At 42.0% G+C, this 12,155-nt stretch overlaps 1 protein-coding gene across 7 annotated transcripts in view; it reads left to right on the top strand.

Moving 5' to 3' along the window:
- Positions 1-12,155, top strand: part of LOC138799236 (gamma-aminobutyric acid receptor subunit pi-like) — a 126,964-nt gene that overhangs the window by 88,128 nt on the left and 26,681 nt on the right. For 6 of the 7 annotated variants that reach the window (XM_069980144.1, XM_069980143.1, XM_069980142.1 and 3 more), the window contains one exon: positions 1,911-2,087. The exons of the other annotated variant lie outside the window; for it this stretch is intronic. In XM_069980144.1, the coding sequence (XP_069836245.1) occupies positions 1,911-2,087 (177 nt within the window). The remainder of the gene's footprint in view (positions 1-1,910; positions 2,088-12,155) is intronic. 7 annotated transcript variants of the gene reach the window in all.

Genomic DNA, 12,155 nt, shown 5'->3' with positions numbered 1-12,155 from the left:
CGCATATAAACAAGCAAGGAACCGATAGAAAGAAATGATCATGGCGCAAAAAAACACCTCACACAGTCCCATAGACCAAAGGATAAAAGCGTTATAAGGCTGGGAATAGAACACATTTAGTTTTTTTTAAAAGGTTTTAATTTTTTAAAAGCAGTCAGATACAATAAAAGTCATATAAATTACATATAGTTGGAATTGTACCGACTTAAGGAACATATATAACATGTTAGTTTTACCATAGGGCGAATAGCGTAAACAGGAAACCCTTAAAATGAAAACAAATTCCTTTTTTTTTTTTTTTTTTCAATTTTACCGCGCATATAAATTTTTTTTTCTGGTTTCACAGCATACTTTATGGAGAAATTAGGTCTGTCATTGTAAAGTACAATTAGTAGCACAAAAAATTAGGGCTCATGTGGGTCTGTAGGTGAAAAAATGCCTTTTAAACACGGAGGAAAAAACAAAAATGCAAACACAAAAATTAGCCCGATCCTGAGGGGGTTTATAGGCTTTCCTTGCATGTGTCCACAAGGTAGATTTTTCAGTCCGGGAATCACTTTGCAGATTCGTGTTCTGCCCGAAGAATGGAACTGTCCATTAATTGGGTGGATTGCGCTGGCAGAATCCTATAGAAGTCAATGGCGCTTGCATCCTGCTCGTATTCCTCTTAAATTCTGCTCCTTTTCTGCCAAAGCTGAAAGCAGAAAACTTTCCTCTTCAATGTCTCGCCTATTCTTCAATGTGCACATACCGTAAGAGAGTACAGTATGCTGGCATGACTCTTGGCGGGGCTTGACTCCTAACCTAAAGACCCCCCCAGGAAGACTTGTGAGGGGCATACATTTCCATTGCAGTAGCCATAGTACTATGTTATCGCTTAAAAAATTAGCCCTATAGCGAAACGACAGAATCACTGCCTTATTTCACCTCCATGTTCTATTGGGAAAACCTGTACCTACAGTATGACGCACACATTGACGCCTTGATTTAGTATGTCACCATACAGAATATGATTGGTATGACTTCCCCGCTATATATTTTAACATAATTCCACAGAATTCAGAGGGACTTGTTGGTGAGGCGGCTCCTATGCACTTGAGTATAATGTACCTTGATGTTTCTAAGCTGTATGGTAGGCTCTTTCTATAACCATGAAAGCAGACCTGTCATCTCCTCATCAAATGGTATAGCCATTAGCCTAAGGGTTGTCTGCTTATATGAGCATTAAGGAAGAATCTGGGGTTTCTTTCATGTTTCTTTTTTTTTATATATATATACATGTGTATGTTTTTTTTATACATTCTATATAGAAAGCTTTTTATGGTTTGTAGACAAGGTTGAGTTTTAGACTATAATGTATTATTTTCTATGATTAAAGTGTTAAGAAGAAGGGCTTGCTCCCTCACTGTACTATACTTATTCAGTATAGTCTGTGTATGTACACGTTGTAATATCACAGTGAATTGTACCCAGCTCACCTCTGAGCTAATATAGGAGAAGCTAAGCTCAGTGTGGATTCTATTTGAACTTGACATAAATCTGGAATGATAAAACCCTGAAGGATCTTCACCTGGATTTCGCTCTGTGTGCCACTGTTTATGTTTTCATGTTATATTACTATTTGCACAGTTTCGGGTGAGTTTATTACTGAGTCACGGCCAAGCAGTCAGGATTACGCAACTTAAACCAGAAACAAATTTGATTATTTTGAATAATCAGCTTGAGCCATAATAAAACCTTCCAAGATATTGTCCCCCAGAGACTTCCCGAGATCGCGCTAAACTCCATCAGACAGCTTGGTATTTATTTTCTGTATTTGCTTATTTACACGGCCCTCTGGATATGTATTCAGATTGCATCAGTCATAGAAATAGATATTCTAATGAATTATTTACTTGTATTTAAATAAGGACACATCAGCAGAACCAGGCAGCATATACTCTTAGGATTGCTTCAGATGGATTTTCCTGATTCAGTTTACATCATGGTTTTGAATCCCAGCTCTATGACACCAACTATGGAAAGGATGGGGGTGTCATTCCACGTCAGCAATTTAGAGAAGTTCTATAAGACTAAACCATATAGAGGTTAGTGAAGAACTGGGTGTAGGGGTGGTAGGGAAGGTATATGGACATCCTAACCAATCCCACCACTACCCTGAACCTTCAGGAGTGCTGACAATATAACTATTGTCATCACTAACGTCATATATATATATATATATATATATATATATATATATATATACACTACCGTTCAAAAGTTTGGGGTCACTTAAACAATTTTGTGTTTTCCATGAAAGGTCACACTTATTCACCACCATACATTGTGAAATGAATAGCAAATAGAGTCAAGACAATGACAAGGTTAGAAATAGTGATTTGTATTTGAAATAACATTGTTCTTACATCAAACTTTGCTTTCATCAAAGAATCCACCTTTTGCAGCAATTCCAGCATTGCACACCTTTGGCATTCTAGCTATTAATCTGTTGAGGTAAGCTGGAGAAATTGCCCCCCACGCTTCTAGAAGCAGCTCCCACAAGTTGGATTGGTTGGATGGGCACTTCTGGCGTACCATACGGTCAAGCTGCTCCCACAACAGCTCAATGGGGTTCAGATCTGGTGACTGCGCTGGCCACTCCATTACCTATGATAGAATACCAGCTGCTGCTTCTGCTGTAAATGGTTCTTGCACAATTTGGAGGTGTGCTTAGGGTCATTGTCCTGTTGTAGGATGAAATTGGCTCCAATCAAGCGCTGCCCACTGGGTATGGCATGGCGGTGCAGAGTGATAGCCTTCCTTATTCAGAATCCCTTTTACCCTGTACAAATCTCCCACCTTACCAGCACCAAAGCAACCCCAGTCCATCACATTACCTCCACCATGCTTAACAGATGGTGTCAGGCATTCTTCCAGCATCTTTTCATTTGTTCTGCGTCTCACAAACGTTCTTCTTTGTGATCCAAACACCTCAAACTTGGATTCATCCGTCCACAACACTTTTTTCCAGTCTTCCTCTGTCCAATGTCTGTGTTCTTTTGCCCATCTTAATCTTTTTCTTTTATTGGCCAGTCTCAGATATGACTTTTTCTTTGCCACTCTGCCCTGAAGCCCAAAATCCCGCAGCCGCCTCTTCACTGTAGATGGTGACACTGGTGTTTTGCGGGTACTATTTAATGAATATGCCAGTTGGGGACCTGTGAGGCGTCTGTTTCTCAAACTAGAGACTCTAGTGTGCTAATCTTCTTGCTTTGTTGTGCAACGCGGCCTCCCACTTCTTTTTCTACTCTGGGTAGAGCCTGTTTGTGCTGTCCTCTGAAGGGAGTAGTACACACCGTTGTAGGAAATCTTCAATTTCTCAGCAATTTCTCGCATGGAATAGCCTTCATTTCTAAGAACAAGAATAGACTGTCAAGTTTCAGATGAAAGTTCTCTTTTTCTGGCCATTTTGAGCGTTTAATTGACCCCACAAATGTGATGCTCCAGAAACACAATCTGCTCAAAGGAAGGTCAGTTTTGTAGCTTCTGTAACGAGCTAGACTGTTTTCAGATGTGTGAACATGATTGCACAAGGGTTTTCTAATCATCAATTAGCCTTCTGAGCCAATGAGCAAACACATTGTACCATTAGAACACTGGAGTAATAGTTGCTGGAAATGGCCCTCTATACACCTATGTAGATATTGCACCAAAAAAACAGACATTTGCAGCTAGAATAGTCATTTACCATCATTGGAAATGACAAAAGAAAAAGAAAAAAAATATCTCCAAAAGAAAGAACAAAAAGTGTGTGTGTGTACATATAAATATCATTTTTTTTTTTACGTTTCTACATTTCAACAACTGCAGGGCTGCACAAGCCCTAATTTCTGCACAGTTACATATTGCGAGTGCTGCATGCAGTGTTAGCAATACTAAGTTTCCCCTGATGTCTGTTCCAATGCATGTTACCATAAGGTAAAACAACCAGTCAGTGTCAGTAGCGCTGAAGCCACAGCACAATGTAGTAGACTGTGTCGCAGATGCAGTGCTAGTGACATAGACAGCTTCCCCAAGTCTAATGTTTACTCTGATGCTAATATGCAATAGGATAGACATTAGAGGAGGCTCAGTAAGGACTAGGGTTGCATGCACAGTGCTAGAGAAAAGTTAGGCCTCATTCAGTTGTGGACTGCACTATGAACCAATACATTTCAGAAGCCCCATTTACATGTCCGGGGATCACTATGTATCTATGTATGTAGAAGTCTGTGCATTGCTGACAACTATGGATGCGCATCTACAGTGCGGTCTGCAATTACAGGCCACATTATAAAGGTGTGAATGAGGCCTAACTGCTGGGACAGGCTTTTGCAGCCCTACACTGTTATTGGTGGTAGAAGGGGGCTGTGCTGTACCTTATTGCTGCCATTCAATGCAAGCTTTTTTTTTTAACTTTAATAAAGTTATTTTAAAAGGTTATATAACTGAAATAAATGTGAATAGCCACATAATTCAGATTACACCCAATGCATAAACAATGCAATTCCAAATAGCTAAACAACAAATTGAGCTCTGCTACATCTCTGTGTGTATTTCTCACTGTTCAGGCACCATTCCCAAAGTTCAGCCTCAGTCAGATCTATGTGACTGATCTGTGAGATGTTTGACATTAAGCTTATTAATTGGGAAGAAACCAGTGGGATTTATAGGATAGACCAGCGGTTATCCTGTCCGCGCTCTCCCTCTGCCTCTCCATGGCAGTCAGAAAGAATATGTCATTAGAAATGGAATAAATGAAGTTTCTTCATTGTTTTGTAGCATATTCCATGTAGTATTCCCTGCAGCCTCCCTTGTACATACTATATTGTATCCACCTGTGACTTTTAGCTCCATTCCTGGCAATGTCGCTTGGAACATTAACATGTATTTGATACGGGCTGTAGAGCCCAGCATAGAGTGAACATTGTATAGGTCTCTACCAGACCTGCCTTACTAGCTACAATGTTTGTAATAAGGAGCTGTAGTCCAGCCAGATACTGTATACAGGACCACACAGCAATATATTATCTTCTTCCCTGCTGGTTTATGTCAGTGGAGAGGATGAGGTCTGTATTCCAGGTGGTTTAGGTCAGTGGACAGGGTGAGGTCAGTATCCTTGGTGGTTTAGGTCAGTGGAGAGGATGAGGTCTGTATTCCAGGTGATTTAGGTCAGTGGAGAGGATGAGGTCTGTATTCCAAGTGTTTTAGGTAAGTGGAGAGGATGAGGTCTGTATTCCAAGTGGTTTAGGTAAGTGGACAGGGTGAGGTCAGTATCCCTGCTGGTTTAGGTCAGTGGAGAGGATGAGGTCTGTATTTCAGGTGATTTAGGTCAGTGGAGAGGATGAGGTCTGTATTCCAAGTGGTTTAGGTAAGTGGACAGGGTGAGGTCAGTATCCCTGCTGGTTTAGGTCAGTGGAGAGGATGAGGTCTGTATTCCTGGTGATTTAGGTTAGTGGACAGGATGAGGTCTGTATTCCAGGTGGTTTAGGTCAGTGGACAGGGTGAGGTCAGTATCCTTGGTGCTTTAGGTCAGTGGACAGGATGAGGTCTGTATTCCAGGTGATTTAGGTAGGAGGACAGGATGAGGTCTGTATCCATGGTGGTTTAGGTCAGTGGAGAGGATGAGGTCAGTATCCTTGGGGGTTTAGGTCAGTGGAGAGGAGGAGGTCAGTATTCCAGGTGGTTTAGGTCAGTGGAGAGGATGAGGTCTGTATCCTTGGTGGTTTAGGTCAGTGGAGAGGATGAGGTCTGTATTCCAGGTGGTTTAGGTCAGTGGACAGGATGAGGTCTGTATCCTTGGTGATTTAGGTCAGTGGAGAGGATGAGGTCTGTATTCCAGGTGCTTTAGGTTAGTGGACAGGATGAGGTCAGTATCTTTGGTGGTTTAAGTCAGTGGATAGGGTGAGGTCTGTATCCCTGGTGGCTTAGGTCAGTGGACAGGATAAGGTCTGTATTCCTGGTGGTTTAGGTCAGTGGACAGGATGAGGTCTATATCCTTGGTGGTTTAGGTCAGTGGACAGGATGAGATCTGTATTCCTGGTGGTTTGGGGCAATAAAAAGACACTCCCACAATCAGCAGATTGCTGGACCTGTAGTGCTAGTATACAAAGTGAGACCGAGCAGGAAGCAGACAGCTCTGTACATTGCGTAGTGGCCAAGCAGAGTTACTGCAACTTAGATTGAATTGAATGGGAGTTGAGCTGCAGTGACCGATCTTGACCACTACACAATGTATGGAGCTATCTGCTTCCTGCTCTATTTTCCAGCCCCATGGCTCTATCAAGCAGCTGATCGGCAGTGTTAGGTGTCGGACCACAACTGATCTAATCCTGTGTATAGTCATCAAAGAAATAAATGTAAGGAGGGTGAAGAGAGTACTGAGCATCTGTAATCATACTGGTTACTACTACTGGGGGAGAGTGTAATGGGGGGGGGTCCATGTAAGAGGGGGAGCCCTGGCCAGCTGGAATTTACCTTTGGTTACCATTCAATAAATGAATTATGATGACAATTCCCTTAAGCCTATAATATGTGAAAATTTTATTTTTTTTTATTTAAATTTCTTTGTAATAATATAGTCTAAGAGACTTAGTGGTTCACAAATGAAATATGTAGAGCGTGACTGGTTTCTGGATTTACATTCCACTGCCTGCAGTCCTCTCTCCATGGTGCTGAAACTATAACATTCCATGGATACAACCAGATCACATGACCTCGCTTCACTGGAAACCATATTGGATTTTATACAATATGTTTTAGGGGTGCACAGTTTAAAGGGGGCTTCTATAGATACACCATTACATGGATTGCAGGCAGTCATTCAATTTGGTATTTAAATCTACTGACTTAATTAAACTGACTGTTTTATTATGTCTTTCAGTCTTTGATCCCATTACCTTAGTCTTTTGAATATTATGTGTGTAGAGCTATACAGGCGCTATGAATAGGGTTTTATTACCAAAAAATGTCAGACATCAGCTTTTTTCTCCTTGCTGTGAAAGCTGGTACTAATACCATCCTGCTGTGCTGGGCATCCTTCTCTGTCTCCTGCTCAAGCTACCTCTCTTAGCAGGTCCATGCATGACTCTCCTATAAGTGTGGTGAGCTGAGTCCAATGCACTGGGTATCTATGTTGGTGACTATGGATGAGATATATACATATACACAGTGAGGCTATGTTCACACAACGTAAGTTCCGTGGGAATCACAGAATTTACGTAGTGCTGCCTTCTGAGGGAATCCTGGCCGGAGTGTATACACACGGTATACAATCTGGCCGGGAACTCTAGCTGCGCCATAGAAAACTGACATGTCAGTCTTCTGCGGCCGCTATTCATTGAATAGCGGCCGCAGAAAACCCTGTCAGTGCGCACTATGGAGCGAGCGGCTCCGGCCACTCGCTCCATAGTGTGCTGTGGGGAGTTCTGATGCAGGCGCGTACGGATGAGCCCGCATCAGAACCCAGCCAGATCACGGAACGGACGGTCTCTTACGTAGTGTGAACATAGCCTGAAACCTTGGATTACAAGTAACTTGGTCTGAGAGGGCCTGTTTTGCAGGATAAGCTGTAGCTCGGTAAATGATTTTATAATAGTAGCTTCCCCTGTGTCCCTATCCCAATACTGTACTAGGTAGAAAGCCCTCTCATTTTTCTCATTTTAACCTGCTGCCACCCAGTCATGTTCCGTGATCGATGCCTTCCAGCTCTCCCCCAGTGTCCATCCATGTTAGGCACCCTGTAGAATGGTGGAGACCCTCCTCTGCTCTTCCTTATCTCCGTTCCTTGCTGCCGGAGGACAAAGTGTGAGTGAGGCTACAGCGCCCTCCTACTTAGGTGTTCAGGTAGCCTAAATTGTGTGTGCACAGACGTAACCAGTGGCATAGCTATAGGAGACACAAGGGTTGCAGTTGTTACCGGACCCTTCACCTCATTGTAAGTAGCTGTAGCTGCACCAAGACACAGAGATCCAGCGATACAGCTTGCAGCTTGATGGTTGCAGTGAGCGGGGAGGACAGGAGGGATGTAAGGAGAACACACAGCACACTTACTCATTACGCCGGCAGCCATCCTCTAGTGTCTACATACGGAGAGGAGAAGGGGCATAGCCTCCTCCTCTCCCCAGCTCTGTATGTGCTCCGAGGCCGGACCGATATCATCTAGATATTTTTTTCAGATTTTTAGAGCTATAGATACTAAAATGTTCTGTTTTCTAATTTGTTTCTATTTTCTTCTTCATTTTTTTTTTTATTTCTTTGTATAGTATTCTGTGGGTAGCCATATTGCTTAGGCTTCTGCTCTGCTCTTTTAACAGAATTTAGAGATATGCTTTAAAGCATTCACATTGGTCTTGGAAACAATTGACTGGAGGGAAATTATTCTATGGTAAAAGTTTTCTAGACATGCTCTGTGAACTGTGCAGAAGTCATTGTGAAGGAAGTAGAAGGGTTTCTCTGTTGGGAATAATCTGGTTCTGTTATCTAAGACTAAAATTTCTTAAAAAAAATATGTTCAACTTAAAAAACTTTCTTTAAACAATAGTTCATTTCCTGTTAACATTCCCTATAATGTATTTACTGGCGTTATGGCAGGGGTCGTGATATCAGGACACCTTTTCACCCCACTCCACTATTCCCTGATCTGCTACCGTGCAGGTTTTTCTTTTTTCCCTTATTTTCTTCCACTCTAACAAAATAAAGAAATTACATTTATCCACTGTAGAAATCCCGGCTTTGTTTGAAGGATTACTTTGGACAGGTATTATTTTAATGTTGTGAAGTGCACATCACCATGTGCCTCATCTCATCACATACAATACTCTTCAAGGATAATGGATGTGGCAGCACTGACATAACATATTCTGATGGTCTCTGCTGTGGACAAGGCAAAGCACTGTGCATCCAGTAAATAAGTCATCCTGATATCTATTAAATAAAAATGAGCTACAGTGTATAGCGGGCTAGGCTTAGGTATTATTACTGTACATTAAAGTGGAGAAACTTTATGTCATACAATCAGGGCCATATTTACCACCAGGCATCCGTGGTCCGGTGCCTAGGGCAGCACCTTGCAGGGGGGCAGCCCCAGGGAGCAGGGGGGAGTGTGGTGAGCTCCTGGATGATGTTGTAGCAGTGGGACGGGCGGTCACTTGCTAGGTGGAAGTGTGACACCACTTCTTGAGGTTCATGGCCAAGATACATCAGGACCTTTAGGGTTTTTTCATGTGACGCCAGTGCCTGGTGGGCACACAGTTGTAATGGCATGCCTGCTTTTAGAAAATAAGGCCGGTTGTACTCTTCTGCCCTGTGGTCGGTGTCCTGTCGGGTTGCTGCAGGGTCCCTTGAGATTATGTCACAGGTGGCCAGAGTAGTATAGTAACCCTCCCGAATAGTGGTAGGACCCGCCACCCACAGAAAGGGGAAATGTCCCAAGGTTGAGATGTAGTGCTGTGCAGGTGGTAGCCAGTAATAACAGACCCAGTAATAATGTTGACTTGCTTTACTCTTTGTAAATGTGCAGCAGGAGTGGGCTTGGTCGAGATTGCAGAGTAGAAAGAGGGAGACTAGTATGATGGAGTTATTCAGTCAGTGTGGTGGTATTTGGCTGCATAATGTAAATGTGAGAACACAGCCTGATATCAATATGATGTTTAGAACCTAGAAAATCATGATGCTAATTGGTGAGTGAAGATGAGGCGTCTTCAGGTTTAGTGAAGCAGCTGTTAAAACGGCCCTGCATACTATACAGCCAATGAGATCATTATACTCAATGACAGTCAGCTGGCTATAGAATCTTTCCTGCAAAGCTGAATTAAAGTCATGACATCAACTAAATCCATAAACTGGGGAGTATTAACGACTCCTATGCAAGTACATGGATAATGGTGGCATCTACTGCCATGACCATCAGATGGTTGTCACTTCTCTTCACTGTTAGGATACAAACACACAGGCTGGATCCGCTGCGGATCCTTTGCCCCGGCGGAGCAGTGCACTGATTGGCTGACTGGGACATCCAGTCGGAACCTCCGAAGCAAGTCTGATCGTGGAGCAGGTACAGGTTAACAGGGCTGTCACTTACGTACTCGCAGCGGGATGTATTAAATGTCATACAATGGCTGTTGTTTGCTTTGAGAATCGCGTTTAAATCAATGCACAACAGCAGGAAATAATTGACATGCTCATTATTTCGATGACAATGTCAATGGCCATTGTTTGCATTGACTTCAATGCAACCCATTTCGCTATGAAAAGATCGTCTGTTGTTTGAAAATTGAAAACTTCTTATGTCTATTAATTTATTTGGGGCAGGGGCAGTTCTCAAATCTGTGATACAACATAACAGAAAAGGGATTAAAGAGACGTTGTTGCAATTTTTCGAAAAGAAATCAATAGAGGCTGTGATTGCATGTGGTTTGACAATATACTTATTTTATTTTTTTTAACGGTTTCTATGTTTAAATCATTATTTCTTTAAAAAAAAATGTTGATTTAAAAAAAAAAAATTGCAATAGCGCCTCTTTAAATATAATGGGACTTGTTAGTGACATCACATTGCCATAACAAGCCGTAAACAAAACATACTACTTTGTGTTATACACGCTACAAGTAATTTGTGTAAAAAAATAAATAAAAGGAGGAAAACATGTTACTCACTTGATATTTTACAATTGTCACCCCTGACATCAGAAAGTAATAACTAATAACTTCTGAGGAATATCATGTGGCTTACATACTTTATTCCTTGTTTTGCTTACGCTAGATTCACCTAGATTTGCTAGATTAGAGATGAGTGATTGCTTCTTGGCTTCAGGTGTAGAGACTTTTAAAACTTTTTAAAAGTTCGAGTTGGTAGGTTGGCAGAATTTTGCCACAAAGTTCGGGTTTGTCCTAACTGAACCGAACTGAACTGAACCTTATAAGAATCGCAATAAAACAGCTAAACGATTGCAGATTATAATAATGGGACTATAGGGGCTTTTTTCAGCAAAAATGCGCTTTTAAAAGAATTTCGGGCTGGGGTGTTTTTTGGCAGAGTGCTGGGAAGGGGGAGCATAAAAGAAGTAACATGATCCCACCTACCCTGTATCATCGCTGGTGCCGCTATCCCACAGCTCCAGTCCCCCGGTCCCAGATGCTTTTGGGTCTGAGTAGGGATCTGGGATGTGACGTGCTAGGCCCGCTCAGCCAATTAGCGGCCATAGCAGGATCCCACCTTGGTCACTGACTGGCTACGTGGGGCTAACATACCACGTCCCAGATCCCTAACCCAGAAAAGGCTGACACCGGGACCTTAAAGGGGTAGTCCATCAAAAAAAATTTTCTTTCAAATCAACTGGTGCCACAAAGTGCCAGAGATTTGTAATTTACTTCTATTAAAAATTTTTAAGTCTTCCAGTACTTATCAGCTGCTGTGTGTCCAGCAGGAAGTGGTGTTTTCTTTCGTGTCTGACCCAGTGCTCCCTGTTGCCTCCTCTGTCCATGTCAGGAACTGTCCAAAGCAGGAGCAAATCCCCATAGAAAACCTCTCCTGCTCTCCAGACTGGAAATAATACAACTTCCTGTTGGGCATACAGCAGCTGATAAGTACTGGAAGGCTTGAGATTTGTTAATAGAAGTAAATTACAAATCTCTGGCACTTCATGGCAGCAGTTGATTTGAAAGAAATTTTTTTGGGTGAACTACCCCTTTAAGGGTTTATTATGTGAATCTAGTCAACATGTTTGGATAGGCCAGTATGAAGAGCACGGCTTGTTTCCTTCCCCTCTGGCACTAGGCACATGACCAGGTATACACACCTAAACTTATTCAGATGCTATCCTACAAAATTTTACTGGTATGAAAATTTCTTAAGAATCACTACATTGAGTAACTTCTTCAAGCGTCATTTTTTAACCTTTTAAATATTTTATGATTTGTTCCTTCCTTCAAATAGAGATAGGAATCCACTGAAGCAAATCTGAACAACACAAAACTGAGTCATACGGAAACATTCTGCTGTGGAATGAAGGGTGCTTTATTGGGTGGTACAATGAAATGGAGATAGATGAAGCAATAAGTCCCTTATGAAGTGTAAATTCTCTTCATTGTTAAATAAATTTACAATAAACCAAGAGACAATAAAGCCTTTGATG

The sequence above is a fragment of the Dendropsophus ebraccatus genome, chromosome 8 (genome assembly GCF_027789765.1).
Source record: "Dendropsophus ebraccatus isolate aDenEbr1 chromosome 8, aDenEbr1.pat, whole genome shotgun sequence".
NCBI lineage: Eukaryota > Metazoa > Chordata > Amphibia > Anura > Hylidae > Dendropsophus > Dendropsophus ebraccatus.
Note: the sequence above shows the minus strand (reverse complement) of the source record. Positions and strands in the feature narration are given on the sequence as shown.